General features: G+C 46.0%; 1 protein-coding gene across 1 annotated transcript; it reads left to right on the forward strand.

Moving 5' to 3' along the window:
• The first annotated feature begins 73 nt into the window (after window positions 1-73).
• On the forward strand, window positions 74-25951 carry ACSS1 (acyl-CoA synthetase short chain family member 1). The gene is made up of 14 exons (XM_085054525.1): window positions 74-440; window positions 3583-3679; window positions 10429-10628; window positions 11759-11934; window positions 13898-14050; window positions 15712-15859; window positions 16153-16290; window positions 16864-16956; window positions 20758-20870; window positions 21247-21373; window positions 22982-23109; window positions 23606-23669; window positions 24235-24353; window positions 25713-25951. The coding sequence occupies exons 1-14, from the start codon at window positions 146-148 to the stop codon at window positions 25884-25886; spliced, it is 2025 nt and encodes a 674-aa protein (XP_084910651.1). The 5' UTR covers window positions 74-145; the 3' UTR covers window positions 25887-25951.
• The last annotated feature ends 395 nt before the right edge of the window (window positions 25952-26346 follow it).

A 26346-nucleotide genomic window follows, 5' to 3' on the forward strand; every position in this document is an offset into this window, starting at 1 on the left:
GGTGCGGGGTGCGGCGCTCTCGGAGCCGCCCCGCCGGGGCAGCCCCTCCCCGCAGGCGGTCTTTCTCTCGTTCTCTCGCTCCTTGCCTCTCCCTCTCCCGGTCCGGGCGGGCGCGGCGGGGACAGCGGCGCAGGGCTGTGTCCCCATGGCACTGGCGGCCGCCCGAGCTCGGGCTCTGCGCTCCCTCAGCCTCCCGCGCCCCCCGGGCCGGGTGCCGGTGGCGGCTCGGTGCTGCTGCAGCCAGGCGGAGGCTCCCGGGGCGCTGCCGCCCGGCGGCTACCGAGCCTGGCAGGAGCGGGCGGCCCGCGACCCCGCCGGCTTCTGGGCGGACATGGCGCGGGGGTGGCTGCGCTGGGACAGTCCCTTCCACACAGTCTGCCAGCCCGGCGAGCCCGCTGGTTCCGCCCGCTGGTTCCTCGGCGGTCGCCTCAACGTCTCGGGTAAGGCGTCCCTGCCGCGCATCCCGTTGCTGCCGCCGGGCTGGACGGGAGGCGTCCCGCGGGGGAGAGTTTGGCCAGCGCCCGTCTTTGAGGGAAAAACCCGAGTATTTGGGTTGGGCGGCGTTGGGAGGAAACGAGTCGGGGATTGCGAAATGCTGGAAGCGGGGAGAAAATGCGAAGCCAGGATAATCCTGGCTAAGCCTCTTGCACGGGCGCTGCCTCGCGGGCGGCCGCCCTTCGACCTGCGGAGATCGGTCGCTGCCCTGTGGCTGGGATGCTCAGCTTGGGCTCTGCCGGGTGCTGCCCGGCCCCGTGGTGGCTCAGGGTGATCCACAGCTGGGGAACGGTGTCAGGCTTTTATGGCAGAAGGTGCAGGAGTTTTTTTTCTTTTAAAATCTTGGTCTTTTCCTCCAACGTCACAGCTCAACATGAAACAACAGTAACGTTTGCCGTGGCTGCCCTGAGTGCCTCTGAGTTTTGTTCAGGCCACATCTGCCTCGAAGGCTCTTCTGTGCTGTGGCTGTGCTTCATCCAGTGGGAGTGAGCCCAAGCCCCACCTAGGGTACAAGTCAGGGGTGATGTCTCCTCACAGGGATGAATGTTTCTGACCTTCATTTCCTGTTCCTGGGAGAAGGCACCAGTTCAGTAGTGCAGTAACTATAACATCTCTGGTCACATTTTTTTGACTGCAAAAGACAAAATCCTCCTCAGCTCTTCCAGAGTGCATAAAAGAGTGTCTCCTCCCCGGGGATGATTCCAAGCAGTGGATCCCAAACTTATGGAGATGTGTGTACAGCTCTGCTTCCAGCACCCAGTAATCAGGAGATTTTAGCGTGGGTTTTGTTTTCATTTATTCCTGTTGAAAAGAAGATCTTGTCTGAGCACAAACTTTCAGGGATCTGTTTTTTTCCTCTGTAGAGTGGGATCAACACCTTCTTCTGGATCCCCTGTCAGGTCTTTGAAATCCAGATATTGCTGGACCCTGGGTCTGCTTCTTCAGCAGACACTAAATACCACTTGGTTGTCTTTGCATATGTAAAAGGAAATCACAGACCTTTGAAACAGATGCAGAGAATTAAACAGATTTGCTGGTTTTCTTTCCAAGCATGATGAAGACAGTATTCGCCCAAGTGGCTGTTTTTTGTTAGGAGGCTCTGGTTTTGTCCTTTCGCCTCTTGATTTGAACACTGGCTGCAGAAACATGGCAACAGTTCAGATCCCTGATCCAGAACATCCTGTGTTGATGAGCATGAGCAACTGAGTCATCTGGTGCTTTTTGCTTGGGGGCCCTTGCAGCAGGATTTTGGGGACCTGTGATCTTCGGTGCTTCTGGATTTATTGCACTGTAACTCCTGGCCAGGAGAATAATCAGGCAAACTACTGCGTTTCCCACCAGGACACATTTTTGGGACCATGTCTTGCTGAAATAAATTGTTTCTGAGCATTGTCAAGGAAGCAAGAAAATGTATGGAGAAGCCATTAGGGTGTAGTAGTGAGGGGAAGGTCACTAAATTCTATTTTGTAAAATGAGCAAAAGGCTCTGGTAAGTCTAAGATCAGGAAGGAAATAATAGCATTTGGCTCTGGTTCACCTGCTGGTTCATACTGAGCACAGAGCTAAAGCTCCCATTTGGTTCAGCCAGGTCTTTCTGCAGCAGAAATTCCCTCTGAAGGCCAGTGTGGCTGCTCAGGAGGAGGAAATGTTGCTTGGGCAATGAATGCCACTTCATGTGATTCACTGTAGCGTGGCACAATATGTGAGGGTGTAGCTGCAAGGAGCTTGGAGGTGGGAGTTGCTTCTTGTTGTGGACCAAGCCACAGCAATGAACACAACTGCATCCAGGTAGAGGAAACCAGTGTATGAACTGCTTAAGGCATTCCCTGTTAGAGGTCTTGTTCTCTTGTATCACATGAGGATGGCTTAAGAAATGGCTTTGTCTCCTTTATTTTTACAGTACTGCTGCAGGATTTTATATTAAAAATAAAAGGCTTTAAACAGCTGAGGAATGCTTTTTCAAGTTTTTGAGATTGACACTTGGTCTTGTACTGAAATGTGTTAAATTCTGAGGGGTTTCTTTCTCTTTAGGGGCTCATTCCCACCCTCTGTGTGGTGGTGTGATGGTGTCATCACAGAACAGCCGAAGCTACTACAGCACACAGCTTTTGTTGCACTTAATTTATCTGGAAAAATGAAATCCTTTCCCATCAGTATTAATATTTCCAGGAAATACAATCTGAAATTCAGCAATTTTAACAAGGTTTTCTCTGAGTTATACAGCAGTGTCTCTGACTAGTTGCCTATTGAAATGAAGTAACTGCCTTTGAAAGACTACAATGCAAGAAGTGTCATATAGGCTTCGAATTAATACTTTACAAGGATGCTCTCTAACTATCAGGCAAGTTGCTAGTGGACATGCAGGCAAGTTTCTTTTGTGGATTCTATAAATTTCTTTGGGTTGTGTGCTCTCCCTAAGTCCTCTACTTGAAGTTCTTGAAGTGGAGAGATGCACCTTCAAAAGGTAATTTTATACGTTTAAGTTTTAGGAGGTGGAGAACATAGCCTGAGATGTGCTAATCTTTCCCAGGTGTCTAGTAATTTGTAGATGTCTGAACTCTGAGTTTAGCATAGATCTTACAGTTTTAGATATTTTCAGTTAGCTGAGATTCAGCTCTTTGTTATACCCTGGAATAAAAATGTTTCACATGAGCTTTAATTAGAAAATCCAAATGGTGCAGTGCTAAATATGCCAGCTGGGGAAGACTGTCCGATTTATGTGCTGAAATGCTGCTCTGGGGAGCAAAAACATCAAAAGGGTATCTTGTCTTTGTGCTGCTGTGAGCAGCGGAGAGATTTGGGCTGGCTTAAGCTTAAGCAGTGGAGCTAAGCTAAGCTGAATTGGCCATGGCCTCTCATGGGTATCCATCTCTAAGGCAGCTGTGCCAATTAAGTGTAGAATTTGTTGTGTATCTTTACTAGAGCTGCAAATGCTCTCAGTTCCTCTGTTATACATTAGTGTGTGCCTAGCAAACTAAAAACTGATGTTTCGTCTTGCACTTATTTGTTGCTGCACTTGAGCAAGCTAAATGTACAGAGCACCCTGCACATGATCAGGCTTTATTTAAACTTTTGGCTTTTTTTTCAGTAAATTGCTTGGATCAGCATGTTGAAAAGTCTCCAAACAGAGTGGCTTTGATTTGGGAGAGAGATGAACCTGGTACTGCAGTGCATGTCACATACAGGTAATGGCACCTTCTCACGATGCCTGGCAGTGTGGGGGAACAGGAAATGGGATTTTTTTCACCTGACAGTGCCCTTTCTGCTTTCTGGAGATATACATGGGAAAAATCCTGAGAGCAGTTGTGGTTTCAGCAGAGCAGCAAATTTCTTGGTGCAAACATCATGTTTTGATGGTCAACAGCTTGATACTGAGCTCTGGTTGGAGGGGATTTTAAGCTCCCCATGTTCCTCTTTGCCATCCTCAGTGCAGTTGAGGCACCTCAACCTTGTGGCTGCTCTGAGTGACACTGACTTGTAACTGACGCTAGTGATTGTAGGGTTTGTTAGAATATGGAAGGTTTAAGCATATTTCTCTTCTCCTTGCTATGTGCCCTCATTTAGGAGACAGTCCTGTCTACAAAAGTGCCTTTTATGCCAGCTCTGTCTCTAGTGCAAATTAAATGTTTCCCAGACTTGTATGTTCCTCAGTGCATGTTTTAGGGAGCCAGATGTTTGATCTGCTGGATCAGAAAGCAGAGGACATGTAGAAAGTCCTAGCATCAAACTTTTACAGAATATTTTCTGGAACTTGTTTGGGTTCATAGAGCTCTGTGGGTCTGAGTAGGTTCTGGTGGTCTGATTTACCTCCAGAATTTATTAAAGCTTTTGGAAACATTATTCATTGCAGTGAGGAAAGTGGCCAGCGGGGAGGAGTGAGTGTAAAATTAATTCTAAGTTAGTGCTCCCTGCAACAGAAATAAACACTATCTGATATAAATCTGTGAAAGGAATGCATTGGTTTTAATCTTGGTATTGTTACTTGACAGGGTGTTTAGGCCTGTTATGATGTAAATATATTGTAATGACCTGGTAACTTGACTAAGTTCTTTTGCTTTTTGCCATTCTGGTGGTAAACATGGAGGTGGAGCAAAAGGTTTCTCCCAGAGCTTATGTATGGTATGTTTTTCTCCCTGATTTATGAACTTTTATCTCTCTATGCCTCTGGCATGAAAAGCAGGGGTAGGTCAGAGGTGACAACTGTGTTCAGATTAACCTGATTAGGAGAGCAGCCCAACAGATAGCACAGCCTCATTCAAGCCAACTCCAGCCTCCCCCTTAGGCTGCTACTTGAAATGTGCTGAGCTGCTCCAGACACTCAAACGTCTTATCAGGAATCTCTGGAGATCTGGGAAGGCTTTTCTGAACAGTGACAGAACTGCTTTTTTTTTTCCTGGCCATGCCAAAATGCATTTGGAAGAAAGTATATTTTCAGCCTGTGGAGTTGTGATTGCTGTGACATGAAGATGAGTAACCCATATCTGAAAATTGAGCCCCTCTTTGTGCAGCCCTACAGAGATACAGTGACTGGTACCAGAAAGGAGAACATCCAAATGAAAGATGTATTGGCAACCTCTATTTTCAAACTTCTGCCTGTATTTGAGAGCCATATTTCTGTTTCTGCCTGATACTCTGGGTGAGATGTGGCTGCATTTGAGTTTCTCGAGAGACTTTGGTCCTACCACGTGGTAAAACAGGTCACTTGGTTCTCTGCTTATCTCGTTAAGCCAGGAATAGCTTTGTTGAAAACAGTGATACTCTATGAGTATTTTGCCTTTTCTGTGATCTTTGGGCTGCTTTTTTACAGTTTTTAAATAGGACAGGAAGCTTTTTCCAGGGTGTGTTGGCATTGACCTCCCTTTGAGACAGATCTTAGTTGAAAACATTTTGCAGTAGTGTCTTATTTGAGCTAGAAATTTTGTGAGGGAAAGCATATCAGAGAAGGAAGTGGCCCAGGAGCTGGGATGCTGGTTGAGTAATCCTTGGTGAGCTTTCTGTAGCACATCAGCCCCAGTGTAAAGAGGGAATGTGGGGGTTGCTGGACATGCCTGTGGCAGAAAAGAGGTGCTCCTTTCCTTAGGATCTGCATGTGCTGTTTATGGGATAGCAGCCTTGGAGTAAGGACTTTACACTGTAGGAAGCCAAAGACTTTAATTTGGGCACTGCCTTATGGACCAGCTTTGAGGAAGGTTGTAGACTCTGAGCAGGAAGAGAGCTGCCTTATGTGCAACATACTGCCAGTTTTTTGCATTATCTGCTTTGCCAAGCTTGCTGCTGTGAGCTGCTTCTCCTCAGAGATAAGCCCTGGGTGACACAAGGAAAGATGCAGCTGCTGGCCTGGGTCCTCTGTCTTCTCCTCTAGGGAGCTGTCAGGGACAAGAAAACAGCCAAGTGCTGGCCTTGTTCCCATCACAGCCTGCAAAGGAAGAGTGTCTTTGCAGGAAAAGGGCTGGAAAAGGGTTTCTCTTCCCTGAGGAAGGGAAAAATCTTCATAAGTGGGACATCCTCCACGGATTGGCAAGAAACACAGCTGCACTGGAAAGTGCTGTCCCAGCTTGCTCATCCTTGGCAGAAATAAAAGTTTCAATTTGCCTCTGCTGTGGGCAAAAAGCTGGTGGGCTGTGCCATCAGTCAGCCCACAGCCCTGTGCACACTTGTCAGTGAGGTGGGTTGTGTTTGTGCAGCAGAGTTCAAGTGCTCTGTGCTAGGGGAAGAATCCAAATATCTGCTGATTGGCAAAGATGCACAAAGCCATAGGTGAAACATTTCATTTTTGCACCAAGAGATGATGGCTGTCCTCATAAACTCAGTCATGACGGTGTTTTTCACTGCTGACTTTTGTCCTGTCTCTCTAGCTGATGCATCTTAGCCTTTCAGGAAAAAAGAAAGTTCATTGGCCATTCTTGCTTTTTCTTCCCTCTGGGTTTCATATATATCAAAAAGAAATTTAGCTAAGTTTCAAATTATATCTGGTTTTGAATAGGAAGGCAAGAGACTGGGTTTTTTACTGCTTTGTAAAGGGACAGCAGGGAATACAACCCTCCTATGCTTGAGTGGCTGCAGTCAGCAAAGTTGGGACAGATCACACAAATCAGTTATCAAGAGGCTCTCTGGCTCTCAAGAGGCTAATCGGAGAACATGGCTTGGGCTAAGGCTCTAAAACAGGTACTGTCAAAGCCTGTATATGGCTTTGAATGTGTTAAGAAAAAGTCTAGAATAACTTTGCAAGAGGCTGCTTCACAAAGAAGGTCTTGATGCAATTTTTTTTTGATGTAAAAGGAGCTGGCTTCCTTTGTTTAGAAATCTGCGGGCTGTCTTGCTGTGGCGAAAGGTAACATCATACTTACTGGAAAACTGTTTCTGCAAAGCATCCCTGAAATGTGTCAGAGAAGTGCCACGTGGTGCTGATGGGTTTTACAGAAGTTGTTCCAGACACTGCACTGAGTGATGGGCTCTGGAAACACAGGCACAACTGTATCTGGGGATGGATCTGGGAGAAATATGGTCTGTCAGTTCCTGAGCAGAGATGTAAGGACGGGGAGAGGAGTGCTGTGTTTGTTAGATTAAACAGAAGGACTGGCCTGAACAATGATCTGCTGGCTCTGTTGGAGAGCCAGCCTTGTAGGTCTTGTGCTCAGAAGTAATGCTATGGTAGCTGAGGAGAGCCTGCATAGAGAGTGATGAGTCTGGAAGACAACAGGCTCAAAGCCTTATTTGTGGGCAAAATGGAAGCACACCTTATATAGAGAGACACAAGAGTTAATTGTTAGTTTTAGCCCTTAATACTCTAATCTTCTTATTCAAGTTCTAAATATTACAGAAAAAGAAAGAAATAGGTCCTATTGGTTACCACTGATACCACATTTGTCCAGCAGCAGGTCCACATATCTCTTACTGGTCCTTTGTATGTGTTCATTAATGCACCTGCCATCTCCCTGGCTTGCTTTCAATGCACAGACTTCATATATTGCTTTCTCCTTTGAGAATGGTCTCACCTGGGTCCAGCTGATTACTTCTTCCCTGTTTCTCTGCTCTGCTCTGCCACTTTACCCACAGGAGCAGTGTTCTGCTGTCCAGTTTGTTCTCTTACTTGCTCTCAGTTCTTACAATTTGCTTTTGCAGAGGATCCTCTGCCTGTTGTGCCATGAACTGACTCTGCAGTTTCTCAGCTGTCTCTGTTGAGAGGGCCCAGGCACTTCCTTTTGCTTGCAGCCCATTTCCTTTTCCTGCAGTGGCTCTGCTGAGATCCTCCTGCTGCTTGCTCTGCTTGCACAGAGGGAGCTGGGTGCCCTGGGACCATCCATGTGCCCTGTGGCTTTGTTCCTCCCCGGTGGTTATTCCTGCCCGCTTCTGCTGAGTGCAGTGCCCTGCTCTGAGTGGCTGCACTGAAATCCTTGGGAGTGCAGGCAGGTGTTGGATGTGCCTTGCTACCAACACACCTCCTGGCCAACATTCCGTGGCATTGTCTCTGTGTCATGGGTGGGGCACTCCTGGCTTTGGGGCTTGATTTACTCCAGGCTCTTCTGACCTTGTGTGATGGAGGAGCTACAGTGCCAAGCTTGGCAGCAGTAGCACATGGGGAGGGTGATGGCCATGGTTTTCTGCTGCTCAGTTTGTTTAGGTGCAGTGACTCTGCAGGGTTCTCGCTCCTCCCTGGGGTGTGTGTGGGTTAAGGACTGACAATGTGTAACTTGCTGCCTTGTACCAATTGCCTTCCTGCTAGATAGCAAAATGTGTTTGAAGGAGTGAGGAAGTCCAGGGAAGGATTCCTGAGACAGCTTTTCTGCTAACTCCCTGTCTTGAACTGGAGGGGAAGCCTGAGTTGATGCCACGGAAGCCAGAAGACATACCTGATGCTCAGGGATTCCTGGATTTCTTTGTTGGAGTTCTTGGCTTCACCTTCTCCTTGCCTTTTTGTCCATTTCCCCATGTGCTGCACCTCCAAGGGACCTCCAAGGCCTTTCCATCCCAGCATTTCAGCATACAAAGGATAAGCAAAGGATAAGCAAAGGATAGATCCGTGGGTAAAGACTGATCCATGTTGTCTATTAACTTGCTCATGTCCACTCATTAAGCAAATATTAAATTTGGGTTAATCATAAAAAACACTGAGACTTTCTGCCATTGTGGTCACTGAGTCCTGAATACGAGGAATCATGGAGCTGCTCAGAAAACACACCTTAGCCAGAGATACTCTGGCATTTCTGTATAGGAGAAAGAGGCTGCAGCTCTGAAAGTGCTGCAGCATTTTTCATTGCACATGAGTAGTTTTTATGTTACTTTCTCGCAGTTGTCTCTCTGGGGCTTGTTTCCCTTCATGTGCTCTGCAGTTGAGCAGCTTAGTTTTGTTTTGCCTCTTTGTTATTTATCTACATTGAGATTTTTCTTTAATGCAGCATCAGATAAATTACAGGCCAGAAAAGGTGACCAGAAAAGGTTTAATACAAGTTAAGGGGTAGACACTCAAAAATTAGTTATTCGTAGCCCATCGTTTTGATACGACATTTCCCAAGCAGAGCACATCAGCTTTGCCTATTTCCTAGTTGTAAGAGTTTAAAAAAAGAAGCAAAATTATTTTTGATGAACCAGAAACAACTTCTAATCTTGTTTGCAGCTTAGCCACCAGTTGAAAATGGGGGTTGCTGGTTTGTTTGTTTTTTCATAGCTGTGGCCAGTTCTGGGAGAATACATAAGATGAGGATTCATGATTTACAGCTTATTAGGGAATGCAACGGCCCAAAATTAATTTCTCAGTTAACAGTTATGGGGATCTCTGGTGGTAGAGCTTATGACCTCTAAGGGTTTACAGGTGACAGGCTGAAGATGAGTGTGCTGGGGAGTAGATGTCTGTCTTCTCTTCACCTTTGTACTCAGAGAGGTTGTGAACCCAGAGGACAATGGTCATTCCTGGCAGTGTCTGCCAGTGTTCTCTGAGCTGGTGATGTTCTCTGAGCACCAGAAGGAGTGCTCTGCTGCCCCTTGTGAGCACCTCGTGCTGCACCTCCTCCCTTGGCATGAGACCACTCCTCACCTGGCACAGGATCCCTGGTTCCCAGAGCCCTTCTGCTGCAGGCATACAGAGCTGTTCCTGACAGCATCTTGGTCCCAGGTGTACCCGCAATTGTGTTATCCCCTGTGCAGGCATCAAAATAAGGGTATGTGCAAGCCCTTGCCCACAAAGTGCTTTTTCATTCCTTAGAGGAATGTTTTTGCTTTTATCACCATGTCACAGCAGAGTCCTGTGAAAAGAGCCTTTGTTCCTGTTCTCGGTGTTCCCAAGTTTCTCTATGCAAGAATGGCAGCAGTACCTCTGCTCTGCAAGGCTGTTGGGCTGCAGGTGATCCAGCTTTGATGAAAATCTTGTAAAATCTGCCCCTCACACAAGTGTCTCTGGACTTCTTTTCTTCCTTGTGCAAGCAAATGCATTGCTTACCCTTGACAATTTAAAGAGAAGCTCCTGGTTGTGGAGCACTTCCATGAACAGTCTGGGAGTCTTTGGACAACACTGCCATTTCAGCTTGTGGTTATCCCACAGGTGTTCCCAGTACCTTCAGACTCAGCCTTGTGGGTAAAAAAGGCATCAGGGGTGGCTGAAATGAAGCTTGATTTTTGGAAGCAGAAAGACAGCCACTGGCTTGCTGGCTGCTCTGCCCACATTACAGCCTGGCAGCTCTGGGCAGCGCCTGCAGCTCCCTCTCTCATGTCCTTCTGCAGCAAGCACCACTCTCTGCCCATTTTTCTCCTCTCCACAATGGCAGGAGCAGTCTGGCTACCACCATGCCCCAGGCCACCGTTCCTTAAGATGCCCTGTGCTGCTGAGATGAAGTCCAGAGGTGATGATGATGCCTCACTCTGTCCAAGTTCATATTTTCTTTGCTTGCCCTGTGTAAAGCAGGGTGTGCAGTCGCATGACAACATTCCTTCTGTGCCGCAGGGAACTCCTGGATCTGACTTGCCGCCTTGCCAACACCCTGAAGAAATATGGGATCCAGAAAGGGGACAGGGTGGCCATCTATATGTCTGTGTCCCCCTTGTCGGTGGCAGCCATGCTGGCTTGTGCCAGGATCGGTGCTGTTCACACCGTGGTCTTCGCTGGATTCAGCGCCGAGTCCTTGGCTGGGAGAATCCTGGACTGTGAGTAGATGCAGCCTGGGGAACAAATGCCTCTGTGACAGTGCTCCAAGGCATATCCCAATGCTGTGCTTTCTTGGCAGAAGGAGTTTTCTTGGTTCATTCTCGCCTAGCAGGACAGTTCATTCTCCCCTGCAGAGTGCAGTGAGGAGTCTTTCCCTGAGTGACATGTGCAGTGTCTTGTGGCCTTAGAATACTTTATAAATTGCTTAACATTCAGTGTGCACAGGGTTATTGCTTGACAGCAGTGAAGCTGGAAGGAAAACCAGAGCTTAGGGATTGGGCCTGATTTGTTCTTTTGCAGCATAATTGCAGCGTTTCTTTGATACTCTTGCACAGTACTAATTCTGCATTCTCAATTGTGATCCTGTGATTTATGTATAGTACTGGAAGTGCTGGCAGCTTGCCCCTGCTCTGTGAGCCCTTGTACCAGCAAAGAGAGCTGTTCTCAGCCCCAAAGTACTTGTGTAGCGTGATTAGGTAAAAAGTGATGCTAAAAATAGCAGCAGAAGAGAGAAATAGCAAGTGGCTCATGTTCTAGCAGTCACATCTGTTTCTTTGTGGCTAGTGTGAGGGAATGAGTCTTACAGAAATTGTCATGTTTTTTTCTTTTTAGTGGAGTTAAAATTCAGAGAGCAAGTACATGTTTTAGTTATCCCTCACACAGGGAACTGGGAAGAAGCTGTTCTGCATGTCAGCTTTGCAAGGCAGGGATGGATGATTTAAACTGCAGTGAGTGACACTTAGGCTGGATGTTGGGAAAGACTTCCTCATGTTTGTGCTAGGCACTGGAGTGGACTTCCAGGAAAAGGGTGGAGTAGATGCCATTGGAGTGCTTCAGGAAGATTGAAGGATCAGAAGTGGTTTAGCTGGAACGATCAAAAGTGGACCCTGCTTTGAGGTGGGGGAGATGCACTAGATAACCTATAGAGGTCCCAGCTACCCTTGATCTCCGTGCATCTCAGTTTTTAAAGCGTTTCCATCAGTGCCACTGGCTGGTTTTGATTGATAGTAGTTCTGAATATTTGTCATGCATCTTGTCCTATACATCTTCCCCCACAGTAATGAAAATAGGGTGTGCATCCTAGCCTGGAAGACAGGCTGGCATGTCTGCTAATTCTTTCTCTTTTTAGCTGGATGCAAAGCAGTTATCACATACAACCAGGGAGTCAGGGGAGGCCGAATCACAGAGCTGAAGACCACTGTGGATGAAGCTGTGAAGAGCTGTCCAAACATCAAACATGTGTTTGTGGCTCAGAGGACAGATAACAAAGTCCAGATGGGTGACCGTGATATTCCTCTTGAAGAGGTATGTTGTTGTTGGATAACTCCTTTTAGGTCTGAGTGTTGACTAGCATAATCTTTCTCTCCATACGTGCCTTTGGGACCTGAATTCTGTGCCTTGCAGCATCTGGATCTTCAAGCTCAAATGGATTGCCTGTATTTACAGTCTGCTAGGATCGTGAGGTGGAGCAGCTCAGTCTATGTCTGGTTTATCTCAGCATGGGCAAGGGTTATGCTGCTCTATTTTAATAGTCTTGCAAACAGTGCTGAGATTTAAGGAGGGTTTCCTGACACCCAAAGGTCCCTAAGACCATTGTGGCTGTTGTTACACCATGTTCAGACACTGTGTTACAGTTTGCAGGTGCACTCAGACTGGACATTGTTGAAAGGCAGTGCAGAAATAATGAAGTTCCTAGAGGCTTAGTCCAGCCCATGAACAGTGTTGTGGCTGCCCCATGGTGGAAGAGCAGTGATGGCTTGGGAATGTTTAGAGCCTGTGCTTCCTGGGGAAGAAAACAGACGTTGTTTTTATGTGCTTGGCTGGCACACATGGGACTCCAGCCTAATGCAGAAGTACCTTTATCAGTTTGCTGGCAGCAGTAAACAGGAACTACTCATGCTAATAATGCCTGGAAAAAGCTAATCTGCTGGCAAGATAATTGCTCAAGAGTCTCTGTGCTGGTCACATGAGATAGGGGGAAGTACTAGTGTAAGTTAAACAGAGAAGACAGGTTTTATTGAGAAATTGTCTTGTTCTTTACTCCACAAAGGACATTCTGATTATTTTCCATAGTTTGCAAACAGCCTGAGGTGCTTTGGTGATCCATGAGCTGAGCTCATTCCACTATCAGTTGTAGGGTCTGAAACAAAACAATAATTAAACAGTTAATGCTGTTAGCTGTCCCTACTCACCTTCACAGCAGTTGTACTTTCCATTTCTTGTGCAATGGCTTACTGCAAAACTCAAGCTCATGTTGTAATGGAGCATATGAGTATTCCACCTCTGTTTCAAAAACTGGCAAGTCAGCCTGAATTGGCAGTGCTGAAATGTCATGAGAAATACCTGAGATGAGCAGCAGTGCTCTAACTCAGAGGCTAAGAATTACTCCAGACTCTGTGAACTCTTCATATTTTATTAAGCTTAGTTTGTCAGACATTTTTAAACTGGTCCTCCTGATGGCAGTGTGCACTTTTAAATACAGTGTGTTTACAGTGTATTCTCATAAAAAATTTCTCAAGAAATTCCTCCAAGGAGCCACCTAATAACCCTTGCAGGAATCATTATTCATCAGGACAGTGCAGAGCTCAAGAGAAGCTCTGACCTAGCAGGACATTGCATCCTTCCCTCTTGTGGTTCTGACAGTCAGGTTGAGGAGAGGATCTCACCCAGCTGGCCAAACAGGGGAGAATGAAGAGAGTGACAGAGGCAGGAGAGTAAAGCATTCTTTTTCTCCTGGGTAGAAGAAATTAGAATTTGAGGATCAAATGGACAGAACAGCCATCCACTGCTGGGGCCAGGGAAGGGAGATGAACGCACAGTTTAACTGAAGCACCGCAGTTTTTAGGGGAAAAGAAAGGTACTAAGCAGTACCCAATCAGCCTTGCTGCTGCTGTCAAGTGTTTGCAGTCACATTTTGGGTTTCTACCAGCAGCTTGCAAAGGCTTGAAATGTAAGCACTTAAGTCATAAGTGCTTACTTATGACTTACTTTATTTTATTTTTCCCTGAAATGTTATTTTTATCGGGCCTGTTCTCTTTGATTTCTCTGCCCAGCAGAGGTTCTGGTGAAAAGGTTGGATGCTGTGTATCCACAGGAACCTTTCCACTATGTGAGCCCATATAAGCTATGATATATCCATGGATATTTGTGAAGGGCAACAGCAATGGTAGCTCTTGTCTCTGGACACTGCTACCATGCTTGCAGAGGGAATGCTGGTTGGCTCCATATAGCCAAAGCCCTTCTGTCATTATCACCTTTTCTTTCTTAGGAGATGGCCAAGGCAGATTCTGTCTGCACTCCAGAGAGCATGGACAGTGAAGATGTGCTCTTCATGCTGTATACCTCGGGCAGCACTGGGAAACCCAAAGGAATCATTCACACCCAGGCTGGATATCTGCTGTATGCTGCTCTCACACACAAGGTAACTCAGCTGCCTCCTCTGGGAAAGGTTCACTTACCTTCCAGCAGTACTAACAAGAGAGATCTGGATCAGTGAGGAGTGCTGTGTTCTCTGCTTGCTGCCCAGCTGGCTTGTTGGTGGTAAACAAGCTGGAAAATGACTGAAGTGTGTAATTAATCTTCAGGATTTGCTCTGAGCAATATGATACTAGGCAAACCTGAACCTAGAGTTATGAAAGCAAGGAGATGGGAGTGCTGCTTTTGCATTTAAAATGTGCCAATGTTGGCTGCCCAGAATTTGCCGCTGAGGAGGTTCTGGTAAGTATCTTACTGGCATTGGTAATGTGGATATCACTGTAGTATTTTGCATTGGGATGCTGCACTTCTTTATTTCAGAGAGGATCTGAACTCTTAAAACAGCCTCTTTGCATTAGTACTTACTGTCTGAAGAACAAAAATTGTATTTCTCCTCTTGTGATTGCACCTCTGTGCCATCTGTGCAATCTCTGTGCAATGCTTTTCTGGGTGATATAGGCAAAATATTTTAACCTCCTTTTTCTTGAAAAAGAAAAGAATCAAGGCACTGCTTTTTGAAGCTTCTGATCTGAGCTCTGCATTTTAAAAGGTAGCAGTGAAATGAGGACAGGACTGTAGTGAATGATCTCCATCTGGCTTTAGTGGTGTCATCCTGTTTGTAATCACACACAATTCATGTGAGGGTTTTCTTTCTTTAGGCTGACACAGTTGAATTTTTAGAAGATTTGAATGTTCAAGTGTCAGATTTCTCTGCATGAAGGGCATTTGTTACATCAGCTTTTCTAAGTGACAGCATACACTCCAAGGCATCTCTTTCTTAGTCCAGAAGGTAGATGTGCACCTTGGTGCATTTTCTCCACCTGCAGAGTGCATGAGAGTGAAAGGCACTTGGAATATTAAGGTGAGAATTGTCTTTTCTAGGCAGAGGGATCAGCTGACCTGTGTGATCTCTGTGGTCTTTGCACACTCACATGTGACACTCTGGTCACACATTCGTGGGGGTTTTTTTAGTTCTGATCCATAAACCTGACTACCTCATGAGTCAGGACCTCTTCACCATATGGTAGAGGAGCTAGATTTACAATGGGAAGCATTTTCCATATCCAAGACGAGATAATGAGTTCTCCAATATCTTTATCTTGAATTTGATGAGCAAGGAGAGGGTAGCATCTGGAAAGCGGTGCACTCATATGGAGAGGCTGAGCAGCTAAGAATATTTCTCAGAAAATGTTTTATGGGCACTGATCAGTTCCTCCAGATCTCTCATGGAAATCTGTTGGTATTGGTGAGGGATCTGAGGTTCTGTGCTCTGCAGCATCCCTGCGACTCACAATCAGCTCTCCCACGTGGACTGCCTGGAGCCTTAGGTATCCAGGGTACCCTTAGGTATCCAGGGTACCCTTAGGTATCTAGGGCTCTGAGCTTTGTTTGTAGCTTTGTTGCTCCAGTTGAACAGCTGCTGGTACAGCCATGCTTCCTGTATGTTTGCACAAGTGCCAGGAGCCTGGGATCCCTCTGACTTGCTTCCTCACCTCGGGCTGCTCTCTGTGTCCCACACTCCTGCTCCCATCTGGATGTCCAGTCCAGCACCTTTCCTTTGAGCAGCTGCCAACAGGAAATCAGCTGGCCTTACGTTTATCTTTGCAGTATGTGTTTGACTACCAGCAAGGAGATGTTTTTGGCTGTGTGGCCGACATTGGCTGGATCACAGGACATAGCTATGTTGTGTATGGACCACTCTGCAATGGAGCCACCTCTGTCCTGTTTGAAAGCACTCCAGTGTACCCTGACCCAGGTGAGGAAGTGGTGGGAAAAGGTTTGACTAGACATGGCAATGTGGCAAAAGAGGTTTAGAAATCTGTCTAGCATGACCTGCCTGCTCAGGAGAGGTAAGCTCCATTGCTTTGGAACATGTGTACAACACTCAGGAACAGCTGTGCATCCAGGCTAGGAAAAAAACCAACTTACTGCTTTTGCTCTGTACTCACAGTAGTTACAGCTCCAGCTTTAGCTGTTAACCTTTCAGCTGGGCACTCGCAGCAGGATGTCAGTGCTGGAAGGGTAAAAAGCCAGTTTGTGATTTTGCAGGTCGTTACTGGGAAATGGTGCAAAGGTTAAAAATTAATCAGTTTTACGGAGCACCTACCGCGATACGCCTGCTGCTGAATTATGGAGAAGAGTGGGTGAAGAAATATGACAGATCGTCCTTGAGGATTTTGGGTTCAGGTAAGGGGCATGACATCTTCATCTGAAAAAGACAAGCGGTTCTAGCTGGTGAAACAAAGATGCTAGAGGAACTCAGCTGACTGTATGGGATGCGGTTCAAAAACAAATGAGAAAGCAGGCTCTGCTCTGGCTTTTCAAATATTTTCTCAGCAGAAGAAGACACAAAATGAAACTGGGTCCTTGGAACCTCTGTGCGATTGCCTGTTTCCTAGTTTAATTTGCAGGATCACATTCTTTGCTAAGAAGATTTATCTAATAGTAAAGGACATCACTTTGAATTTTACTGGCATAGGTGACCCAAGCAGCATTTTCCTGCATTATTTTCTATTCTGGAGGTTCTTACATTGACCTACACTGATTAGTTACTTTCAGTGATATTCATGACTTGACTTTTGGTCCTTCTGGAAGAAGTCAGTCCTCAGTTATATGAGTGCATCACAGTCCTTTGTGCATCCCAGCAAAAGTGCTGTAAGCATACTGCCTGGAGACCAAGCTTGCTGTGCACCAAGAGGGAGAATGAACTGCCTGCAGTCTCCTGGGTCTCAGGTTGTTTTCTTTCTTGTTTGGCTCTAGTGGGAGAGCCCATCAACAAGGAAGCTTGGCAGTGGTTCTACCAGGTGGTGGGAGAAGGGCGCTGCACCCTCGTGGACACATGGTGGCAGACAGGTAAAATGCAGTTTTGGGGGGCACAGGGGACCCTGACCACTGACAGGTTGCTGTTGGGGAGAGAGGGATTAACACATTTCAATTTGATCCAACAAGTCTGTCAAAACACCCAGTCCTGGCATTTGAATCAGCTTTTCAAAGTCACTGGGGAGTTTCTGCACATAATAGCAATGTAACAACACGTAAAAGCAATAGCAATGTTGGGTTTGGTTTGGGTTTTTTTTCTCTCTAAATGTTATTTTATATTTTGAATTCTGGAAAATGCCAATTGCTAGAAATATGAGGCATAGATTGAATTTCTGGGCAAAACTGCCAAGAGTTGTCAAACTGTCAAGAGCTTGAATTGCAAAACTCAATTTCAGTTTATCCAGCTGTACTGACCTTGTTGTGGTCTTGTCATGCAAAGGCATTGAAAGCACCACATAGCCCCAATCTGTACTTAGGTGTGCTTTGCTTTTCTTCCTTTGAGTGGTCAGAGGAGGATGGAAAACAGAGCTCTGTAGTCAAAGGGACCTTGTGCAACTGCTCTGGCAGATCAGAAAGGAGTGAGTGGAGACTTGGTTGCTGCTCATCAGGTGCCTGGAGGACAGTGGCTGTCACCCAGCAGGAGTGCTGCGGGACACCTTCTCACATGGTTGAATTGGTATTCTGTAGTTGCTTTGGCCCTGGACCTTTGATGCCTAAAAACCGATGCACTTGTGTATTGGCAACATGTTTTGCCCAGCTGTGTGCATCAGTTAAGGTTTGTTTTCTGTGTACAAGCTGCTGGACAGAGGAACTGGCTGTCACAGGTCCCAGTCCAGCTGGAGCAGAGCTGGCTCTGCCTCCTGGCATCCCCTGGCCAGCAGCAGGGAGAGGCCACGTGCTGTACCCAAACTGGGGCTGTGCTGCCTGCTGGGTTCCCTCTGCTCAAAGGAGTCCTGCAGCTCCTTCCCAGCTCCTTCCTCAGCACCCAGACCTCTCTTTTCTGGGCATCAACACTCAGGAGTTCCTAGAGGTGTCTTGCAATATGTCCTTCTCAAATTGTGAGATCCAGTTTGCCATGGAGACAGGAGCACAGCTGCTGGCATTCTGCCTCTCCTGAAAAATAGTCTTAAAGTGCCATTGAGTAGAATATTCATTCCCTTTCCAGCCAAGCTGCTCCTGATTTCGTCCTTATTCCTGCTAGCAGGCTCTGTATCTCAGTGTGATGAATTCTCTTCTGGCACACAACCAAGTTCCATTTAATCCAGACCAGACTTGCAGGCTCTTTTTTTTATTTTCAGATTTGAAACAAAACCACCTCAGAATTCAGAGCAGCAATGTTAACTGCTATCTACTTCAGCTGCTGATCTCTTAAATCTTCTGGGTTCCTACACGCTGAGCAGAAGGAAAGATGACTGGCTAGGTCTTTCCTCGTAATCTGCTTTCCTCACTGCTCTGAAAGAAAACACCATGGAGAAGCAGTTGATTACAGTACATTGACGTAATTGAGAAGAATCCAGTTTTGCCCTAACATTTTTTGGTTTGTTTGTTAACTGGTGCATGTAGTGCTCATGCTGTGTTGTCTGTCTCCTCCAAAGCAGAGGGTTAGATCTTGTATTAAACTGTATTTCTCTTGGGATTTTGGAGCGACAGCTATCAGGTGAGAAGGTAAAAAGCATTCACTGGACAGTCTGTTAGTGCAGAGTGCTTGGTCTTACCTTGAACCAGGTATAGTTTCACAGGTAAACAGCTACCAGCTCCTTGAAGCATAATATGATGATAAATATTCATGACATTGATTTTATTAGAAAGTGGAATCAATCTTTTTCTGCACTTGATGCTTTAATAAAGAGGAAGCCAAATTAATCTTGGAAAGATTATATATGCCATTTGAACATTAAAGGAGCGTGGGAAGAGATCACAGGAACAATGTGATGGATGCTGGCTGTGCTGCTACTGCAGTGTCACCTTTCCTGTACAATTTCAGTAAAGCTGGTTAATGGTGCTGCTGTGTGCAGTGTCCTCCATGGGACACTGCTCTCCCAAGCAACAACCTGTTGCCAGCCAATAAAGCTTGGCAGGCATCAGCAAATGGTGATTTAAGAATCCACTTTAAAGTCTTTGGAAGAGGCAAATGAATGAGAGAGCAATTATGAGAAGCAATTTAAATAGTGTGGTGTGTGCAGATGAAAATTTCCTATGGTTCTGGCTGTAAAGATACCAGGTAGTGCTCTGTTGTGATCAACAGTAATAGAATCAAAGCTGTGTTTGAGTTTAAGGTGTAGTTCTTCACGATGCAGAAGAGACACTAGGTATTTTCACTTTTGTCACTGATTTCACAAAAAAAATTACAGCCATGAACAGAAGCTGGTTTTGAAAGACATCTCCGAATAGGCTCTGGAAGCTTTTGTAGTTGGCATCATCTCACATCAATTCAGAATGGGCTGGTGCTTCTGAAACAGATTTCCCCCAAAGCAGTCACTCCAATCTGAGTGTGGTGGCATAGAGCACATGCTCTGCTCTGCTGCCAGATGGGACCTCTCCATGGCAGAGGGGAACTTGGTTCAAAGCACCCATCTCCTGCTCAGACTCTGCTGTCCTTGCCCAGAGTCTGGGTGGATTTGCTCTCTGTTGATAGTGTGGGCACAGATAAGCACAGCTTTTCTCACTTTTCTCTGCCAGCTCTGCCTCTGAAGAGGCTTCATAAGGGCAGGGTAGAGCCTAGAAGTCTTGCTTGATGTCATCTGTCAGTGGCTAAAACTGGTACTTCTAAACCAATTTATAACAGGCATTCACCATGCAAATTATTTTTAAGGCCCCCTTGCTACCATGTAGCTCCCTCAGGAATGAGACTTTGTGTGCAGCTGGCTGGCTGCAGGATGTGTAGAATGTGGCAAACACCAGGTTGAAGCACAACTCTCAGTGCTGTATTCAGGATGAGTACTGGCTTAGGAAGAGCAACCTTCGGTTTCATCAGGATCCCTGTTCTGATGCAGATTTTGTCTGTTCAAACAGAGAACAGCAGGTGTCTGGGGTGCTTTTTCCTGAATAAAATTCAAGCTCCTGTTTGCAAAATTAAGCAAAACATGAAGTGAATGCATGCCTGTCAATGAAATGTGTAAGCCACATGTGAAACTATTTGCTACAGATCTAAAACTTAGAGGCCATGAGAGACCCTTCCTTGTAGCTGGATGCAAATTCAGGGTCAAATTCAGCCTTTCCAACCCCTGGTTTCAGTTTTCACAACCTCAGCACAGCCAGTAGAGGAATGTATTCTCCAGAACATACCTTTATTTATAGGGCTATATTTTAAAAAGCCTTATTCTCCTTTGTTTTTGTTTCTCTCTTGCGTTTCTGAATTAGATTTAGAATATAAAAGACCTCATTAAGGTTGGAGTCTGATATAATGTTCATCCCAGCAGGCATGGAAAAGGATGATGAAAAGGTTCAATTTTGACTGGAAGATAAGCTCAACCTGCCTGTAAGGGGTGGGTTAATCTCATACTCTATAATAACAGTAATTCAGACTCCTGAAGTGCTTTTCCTGCTAACTTTAGACAGCTGTAGAAACACTAGTGGGAGATAAATCCCCTGACATGCTTATGCTTTCCCTGTAAAGTCACTTCTGGGGTAGGAAATGGGGCTGCTGAGTACTGCCCATGCCAGGGTGTGCTGCTTTCAGATGTCTGTTTTTCTTGGTCCTGCAGAAGTCATTCCAGTGGCTCTGACTTGCAAGGTGACTTCACTGTTTTCTTCTTGAGCTAGGAAGAGCTGGAATTTGCTTTCATCCAGCAGTTGCATGGACTACATATATTTTGTTTTTCCTTTTCCTTTCAGAAACTGGTGGCATCTGCATTGCCCCACGGCCCTCTGAGGAGAAAGCTGAGATCATTCCAGCCATGGCTATGAGACCTTTCTTTGGGATTGTGCCTGTGCTGATGGATGAGAATGTGAGTTGAAGCTGTGCTGGGTGCCCAGACAAGAATGTTGGTGTGTATTTCTGCCTTAATCACCTTTTGGACTGCAAAGGAACAGGATCCAGAAGGATGCTTGTTTCCCCATTAAAATGGTAGAACAGATAAGCAATTTATATGTATATATATAGAGAGAGAGGGAGAGGGCATATCTCAGTTGTCCATACAGATTTGCCAACATGGCATTGCAAGTGTCTAGAAGAGTTGTTTACATTTATTTTCTCCACTTGTGACCCTCCATTGGCAGTCTGCAGTGAGCAACAGGGTGACTCTTGCCAGATCAATGACACAGAAGCTCTTTACTATTCCTCTTTTGTTCACCTGTTCATCCTTCCTGTGCTTGAGCCTGCAGGGAGAGGTTATAGAGGGCAATGATGTGTCTGGTGCCCTCTGCATTGCCCAGCCATGGCCTGGCATGGCAAGAACAATCTATGGAGATCACCAGCGATTTATTGATGCCTATTTCAAAGCCTACCCAGGTAAGGAAAGTACCAAGGGAAAGCAGTTTGACTGCAGTAAATATTTGCATCAGTACTTTCTGATATTTCTGTAACATCCAGATCATGGTGGCTTGGGGTGTGTCTCACATGTTGCAAGCATGCCCTGATGGTTTTAGGTAGTGTTGACTTCTCTAGCTGTCAAAAGGGCATGTATTTTCTAGAAATTACATTTTCTTTGGAGCCTTGTGCCTCATTTGGAAATAGGCGTATTGGATGGGAAATACCTCCTGCATCACTGAATTTCAACCCTCTGTTACAGCCTTCCTTTTTAAAATGTGGTTGTGTCTGGTAAGTAATTAGAAATGGCAGGGAAACATTATTTGTAGGACGTTGGACAAGACAACTGTCTTCACTCAGGAAAGCAACTGAAAGGGATTTGAAAGCTACAGGGTAGGCAAGAATTAGTTTGGCAATCTTGAAAATTGCACAAAATGGGCTGGGTAATAAGAATGGGAAACTGGTACAAGAAATTGAATGACCACATCGTCCCTTATTACTCACTACATTTGCATCTGATGTCTTGTTGATATTTAGTTGATAGTTGTTTAATTGATCTGGAAGGGCAGAAGACATGACTGAAAGTCTGTGAATAGGCTAATAATGGGTCCTGGCAAGAACCACCCTCAGATTTCACAGCAGTAGCTGTCTGCTGCTTCTCAGAGGTGCCACTGGAACAATTCAGATGCAGACAGAGCCTTGGTGAAGAGCCAACACAATCTGTGTTACCGGATGCCTCCTCAGTGACACTGGAGTTTCCAGGAAACCCTGGGTCTTTTGCAGTTTCCATCAAATGTTTTAGACCCTCCATGCTTATTGTGGGGTGGTTTGGGGTTTTTTTAAGCTAATCTGACAGTGGTGTTTCTCCCACACTCACATGCAAGAGAGTGACTGTTATCTGGGATCTGAATCTTTGTTAGCCAGGAGGGAAAGTGGCTTTTCATCCATCCTAGTGTAAGTGACTAAAAAAATTGGCAGAGTTCCCATGTACAAAATGTAATAAAACTGCTCTGTTTCAGCTGAACAGTTATAGTTTTCCATGTGTGCTGAGCTGTAGCCAGCAGCAGTTCTGAGCGTGACCAGTAGCCTGTGGCACAATGACAAATGGCATTTGGGGTGGTTTTATCTTAGTGCTGTGTGCATCAAGGGGCCTGAGTGCACAGTTGCTGTGCAGATGTAGGCATGTAAACCCCAGAGAGATCAGAGAGCCCCTCTTGGTTCTGTAAATCCAACTAAACATTGCTGGGTTGTATTGCTGGGCTTGGTTTTACTGTAGAAATGTCAGCCACTGGTTGCTGCTGATTGCCTACAGTGATTTGTCCATCTTGGCAGAGACCTGAGCTCCACTGTCTTGGTGCTATTCAGATGTTTGTTAGGAGCCAGCACAGCCCAGGCAGAGCAGAGGAGGGCCAGGGATGGCAGAGGGAAGTGGAAATGGTGTGAGGCTGATCACAGCTGTGATCCTGCGAAGGCCTGCAAGCTGCCTGATTCACCCTGCCCTACCCACCATCCTAGGGCATGGTCTGTCCTGCCCCAGAGCCCAAAACTGGCACACTTGCTGCTGCTCATCAGCCCTGTGTCTTGCTGCAGGTTACTACTTCACAGGGGATGGTGCCTACAGGAGCCAGAAAGGCTATTACCAGATAACAGGGCGCATGGATGATATCATTAACATAAGTGGACACAGGCTGGGGACTGCAGAAATAGAAGATGCAATGGTAAGTTCCAGGCAGATAGAAGTCTCTTGACAGGGCATGTCTGTGGGGTGGGGTGACCCTTTCAAAGCAGCTTTGTCTCTTGCCTTCAAACCCCTGCCCCTGCATAGACACAGCTTGATGCACAATGAATAGCAAAGGTGCAAGAGGAAACAGCTCCCTTTTTGAGGAGACAACAAATGAGCAAGTGAGAGAGGAGTCACCCTGTGGGCAGTCCATGCAGTGGAACTCTCAGAGCTGTTTCCTCTCAGTCATGTTGTACTGTTGCAGTTGTTGTTTTGGATGCTGGTGGATGCTCCGTAAGTCCATTTCTTCCTTCCCCTCTGCTAACACCTGACCTCTCCTTCCTAAACCTGTGGTTCTTGCTTATCTGAGCTAGCTGAGTATGCCTGAGAATGCAGCAGTGTTAAACATAAAGCAGCCTTGATTTATGTCAGCTGCCCTCTGTAGGGCTTGAAGCAGTTATGATTTGCATATTTTTGTTTCACTTTTTGTAAAGGCTGATCACCCTGAAGTCCCTGAGACAGCTGTGGTTGGGTATCCACATAAGATCAAAGGAGAAGGTATGTGAAAAGCAGTGTCCTGACATGACATCTGCATATACTTCACCTAAATTCTAACCCAGGTTGCATGTTAGGACATGCTTAGGGAATGGGAGGAAAGTTATCCTTAGGCTGGCTGGCCAAGCAGCCCCAAGAGACAAAGACAGCCATGAAAATAGCTACATGTTCCTAACCTGGGTGTTACTCCCTAAACTGTTTTTGTACATAGTGTTTATGTATATGGTAGAGCTTCCTTTTACAGGATTGTGCTTAGACATGTCCTTTGAACAGAATGGGAACAGCTGAATTGCGTTGGCCAGCCGTTGATCCCAGTGACACTTTGGTAGTTTGTGTTGGCTTGTCATTGTCACTGAGATCAGTCATAGATGCCAAGAAAAGGCTAGGCCATCATTTGAGGTCTGGGGTCTGACTCACTTTTGTAAACAGATTCAATGGTTTTCTTGTCAGTCCCTGAATTGTGCATAGGAATGATGTAAAACCTTCCTTGGCATTCAAACTAGCATCCCTGGTCTTGCCAGCCAGTATCTAATATGAGGTTTGTGGCTTCTGCTCATTTGTCTTCCAGGTGCCTTTGCTTTCATAGTGCTAAAGGAGCAGACAGCTCATGCAGACCATATCAGGGAAGAGCTCAAAACCATAGTGGCCTCCAAGATAGCAAAGTATGCTGTTCCTGACCACATTCTGGTAAGTGGGAGACTGAAACTGGTACCAGCAACAGGAAATGGTGACATCAAGCAACTCCACCTTACTGCCTGCAGTGCTGCTGTTGTCCTCCTCTGGCGGGATAAAGAAGCAGGAAAACAGAACTGGCTGGAGGGATCCAAGGAGGGGGAGGGCAGGTGCAGTGGTCTGTCTGCATGTGAGAGAGGCCCTGAGAGGCAGTGACACTTCCCACTGCCCAGCTAGTTTGCACTAATAAATAGCATCACGCTCAGATCTCAAAGCACTGGCTGTTTCTGTTGCACAACAGGCAGCTGCTCAGCCTGGCCCTGGATGCACTGATGAGCTCCAGGCTCTCTCTCAAGCCTGCTCACCTTTCAGCATCTCCCTTTGTTAGAGGAGAGTTCACACAGCTGCCCCTCAGCTGTTCCTCAAAGTCAGCCTGCATCCATTTCTCTCTACTTGGAGGCAGTGACCAGACATTTTGAGGGGCTCTGCTGTAGCCACATGCTTGTAAGGTGGGCACCAAGGCACAGTAACAGAATACAACAGGAGCAGGCAAGGCTGGCTCCTTCAACTTGGAACAGCCCAGGATATCCTCAGTGGATTGGAGAAGCTTCCAGAACTTGCAGGTGTGCAAGGGAGCACCTCTCTTTCCCTGTGTTGTGGGGTTGTTCTGCAGAGAAGTCCTTTAACTCTTTCCTTGTATGTCACTTAATGCTATAGAATTTTGTAGTCTACTGGTCTGATCACATAGCAAAATGTGAGACCTGTTGGCATCTCTGGTCACTGCCTGAGGACTCTTCACCAGGTTCAAATTTATGCAAAAGCCTTTGAATTTGCTGCTAAGGCCTTCCTAGGAGGCATACCCAAGGCATTTAACATTGTTCTGGTTATGAAGGAAGGTGTGTAGGCTGACAGATACCAGGCAGAGAAACATCAGCAGACAGGAGATATCCCCTGAGTAGGAGACCCTGCAGCTGAGCTGAATTGTATTGCTTTATATTCCTGCCCTGTAAAGGGGAACATACATATTTGTCTGTTCTGGTAATGCATTGAGGTCCATGTCACTATTAGTGCCTGAGCTTTCATTAGGAATTAAATTTCAATAGTCAACAGCATATGCAGGACCTGACTCCCAAAAGAACTGTGCCCTGCAGCACTCAGCATTGAAATAAGAATAAAATTCATAGCACAAGGAATTGATGCTAGTGACACTCCTTTCCTTGGACATAAACTAGTGTGCTCCATGGTCTGTTTCCCAGGAGCCTCAAAGTATCTGTGGCCATGAAATAGTGTGCCAGTGATAGTCCAGCCAGATTTCCTTGTGGTTTCCAGCAGGACTCAAGTTCTGTGAAAGGTGTGTCTTTCCCTTCTTTGCAGGTGGTAAAGCGTCTCCCTAAAACCCGATCAGGGAAGATCATGAGAAGGCTGCTGAGGAAAGTAGTTGCTGAACAATCAAGCAACATGGGAGATGTCACCACACTTGATGATCCAAGTGTTGTCAAGGAGATACTGGATGCTTACCAGAAATACAAGGAGAAGAGTTCCTCATAACAGGAGGCTCTGGAATTTCTCTCCTTCAGAAAGGTGGAAGGTCTCAAATAACCAGGCAAACAACATAGTTCTCTCTTGTTGTTTTTTTAAAAACTGTTTCCTTCTAGGGAAACAAGATTTTCCACTCCACAACATACTTGGAGATGCACAGGGCTAGGAGCAGCCTGCAGTTTTACACAGTCAGTGAGCTCCTTTTCCTTGCTCTCAGGGCTGTTGTAGAGCAGCCATTGGTGGTTTCAATGAGCTATGCTGAAATTTAACACAAGCTGAAGCAAGAAACAGATGCTAATATTCCTCATTTTAATGTTACTGTACAGGGAAATGTTTTTTATACAATCCTTCTTGCTGTTTTAAAAGAAGCCCTGGAAAACACTTCTTCAGTTTTTCCTTCAGCTTGGATATCTGAGTCCAAGCAGCTGCATTTCACTGCAACTGTGGTGCCTTTTCAGCAATACTGGGG

Source organism: Lichenostomus cassidix, chromosome 3 (assembly GCF_008360975.1).
Source record: "Lichenostomus cassidix isolate B80296 chromosome 3, HeHo_3.0, whole genome shotgun sequence".
Taxonomy (NCBI): Eukaryota; Metazoa; Chordata; class Aves; order Passeriformes; family Meliphagidae; genus Lichenostomus; species Lichenostomus cassidix.

What these genes read in the sequence shown, in the direction of transcription:
- ACSS1 (XM_085054525.1), top strand. Translation starts at nt 146, where the DNA reads ATGGCACTGGCGGCCGCCCGAGCTCGGGCTCTGCGCTCCCTCAGCCTC. An exon ending in TCCAGTGTACCCTGACCCAG is followed by an intron (nt 15,860 to 16,152) that starts GTGAGGAAGTGG and finishes GTGATTTTGCAG; the next exon opens with GTCGTTACTGGGAAATGGTG. An exon ending in CTATTTCAAAGCCTACCCAG is followed by an intron (nt 21,374 to 22,981) that starts GTAAGGAAAGTA and finishes GTCTTGCTGCAG; the next exon opens with GTTACTACTTCACAGGGGAT.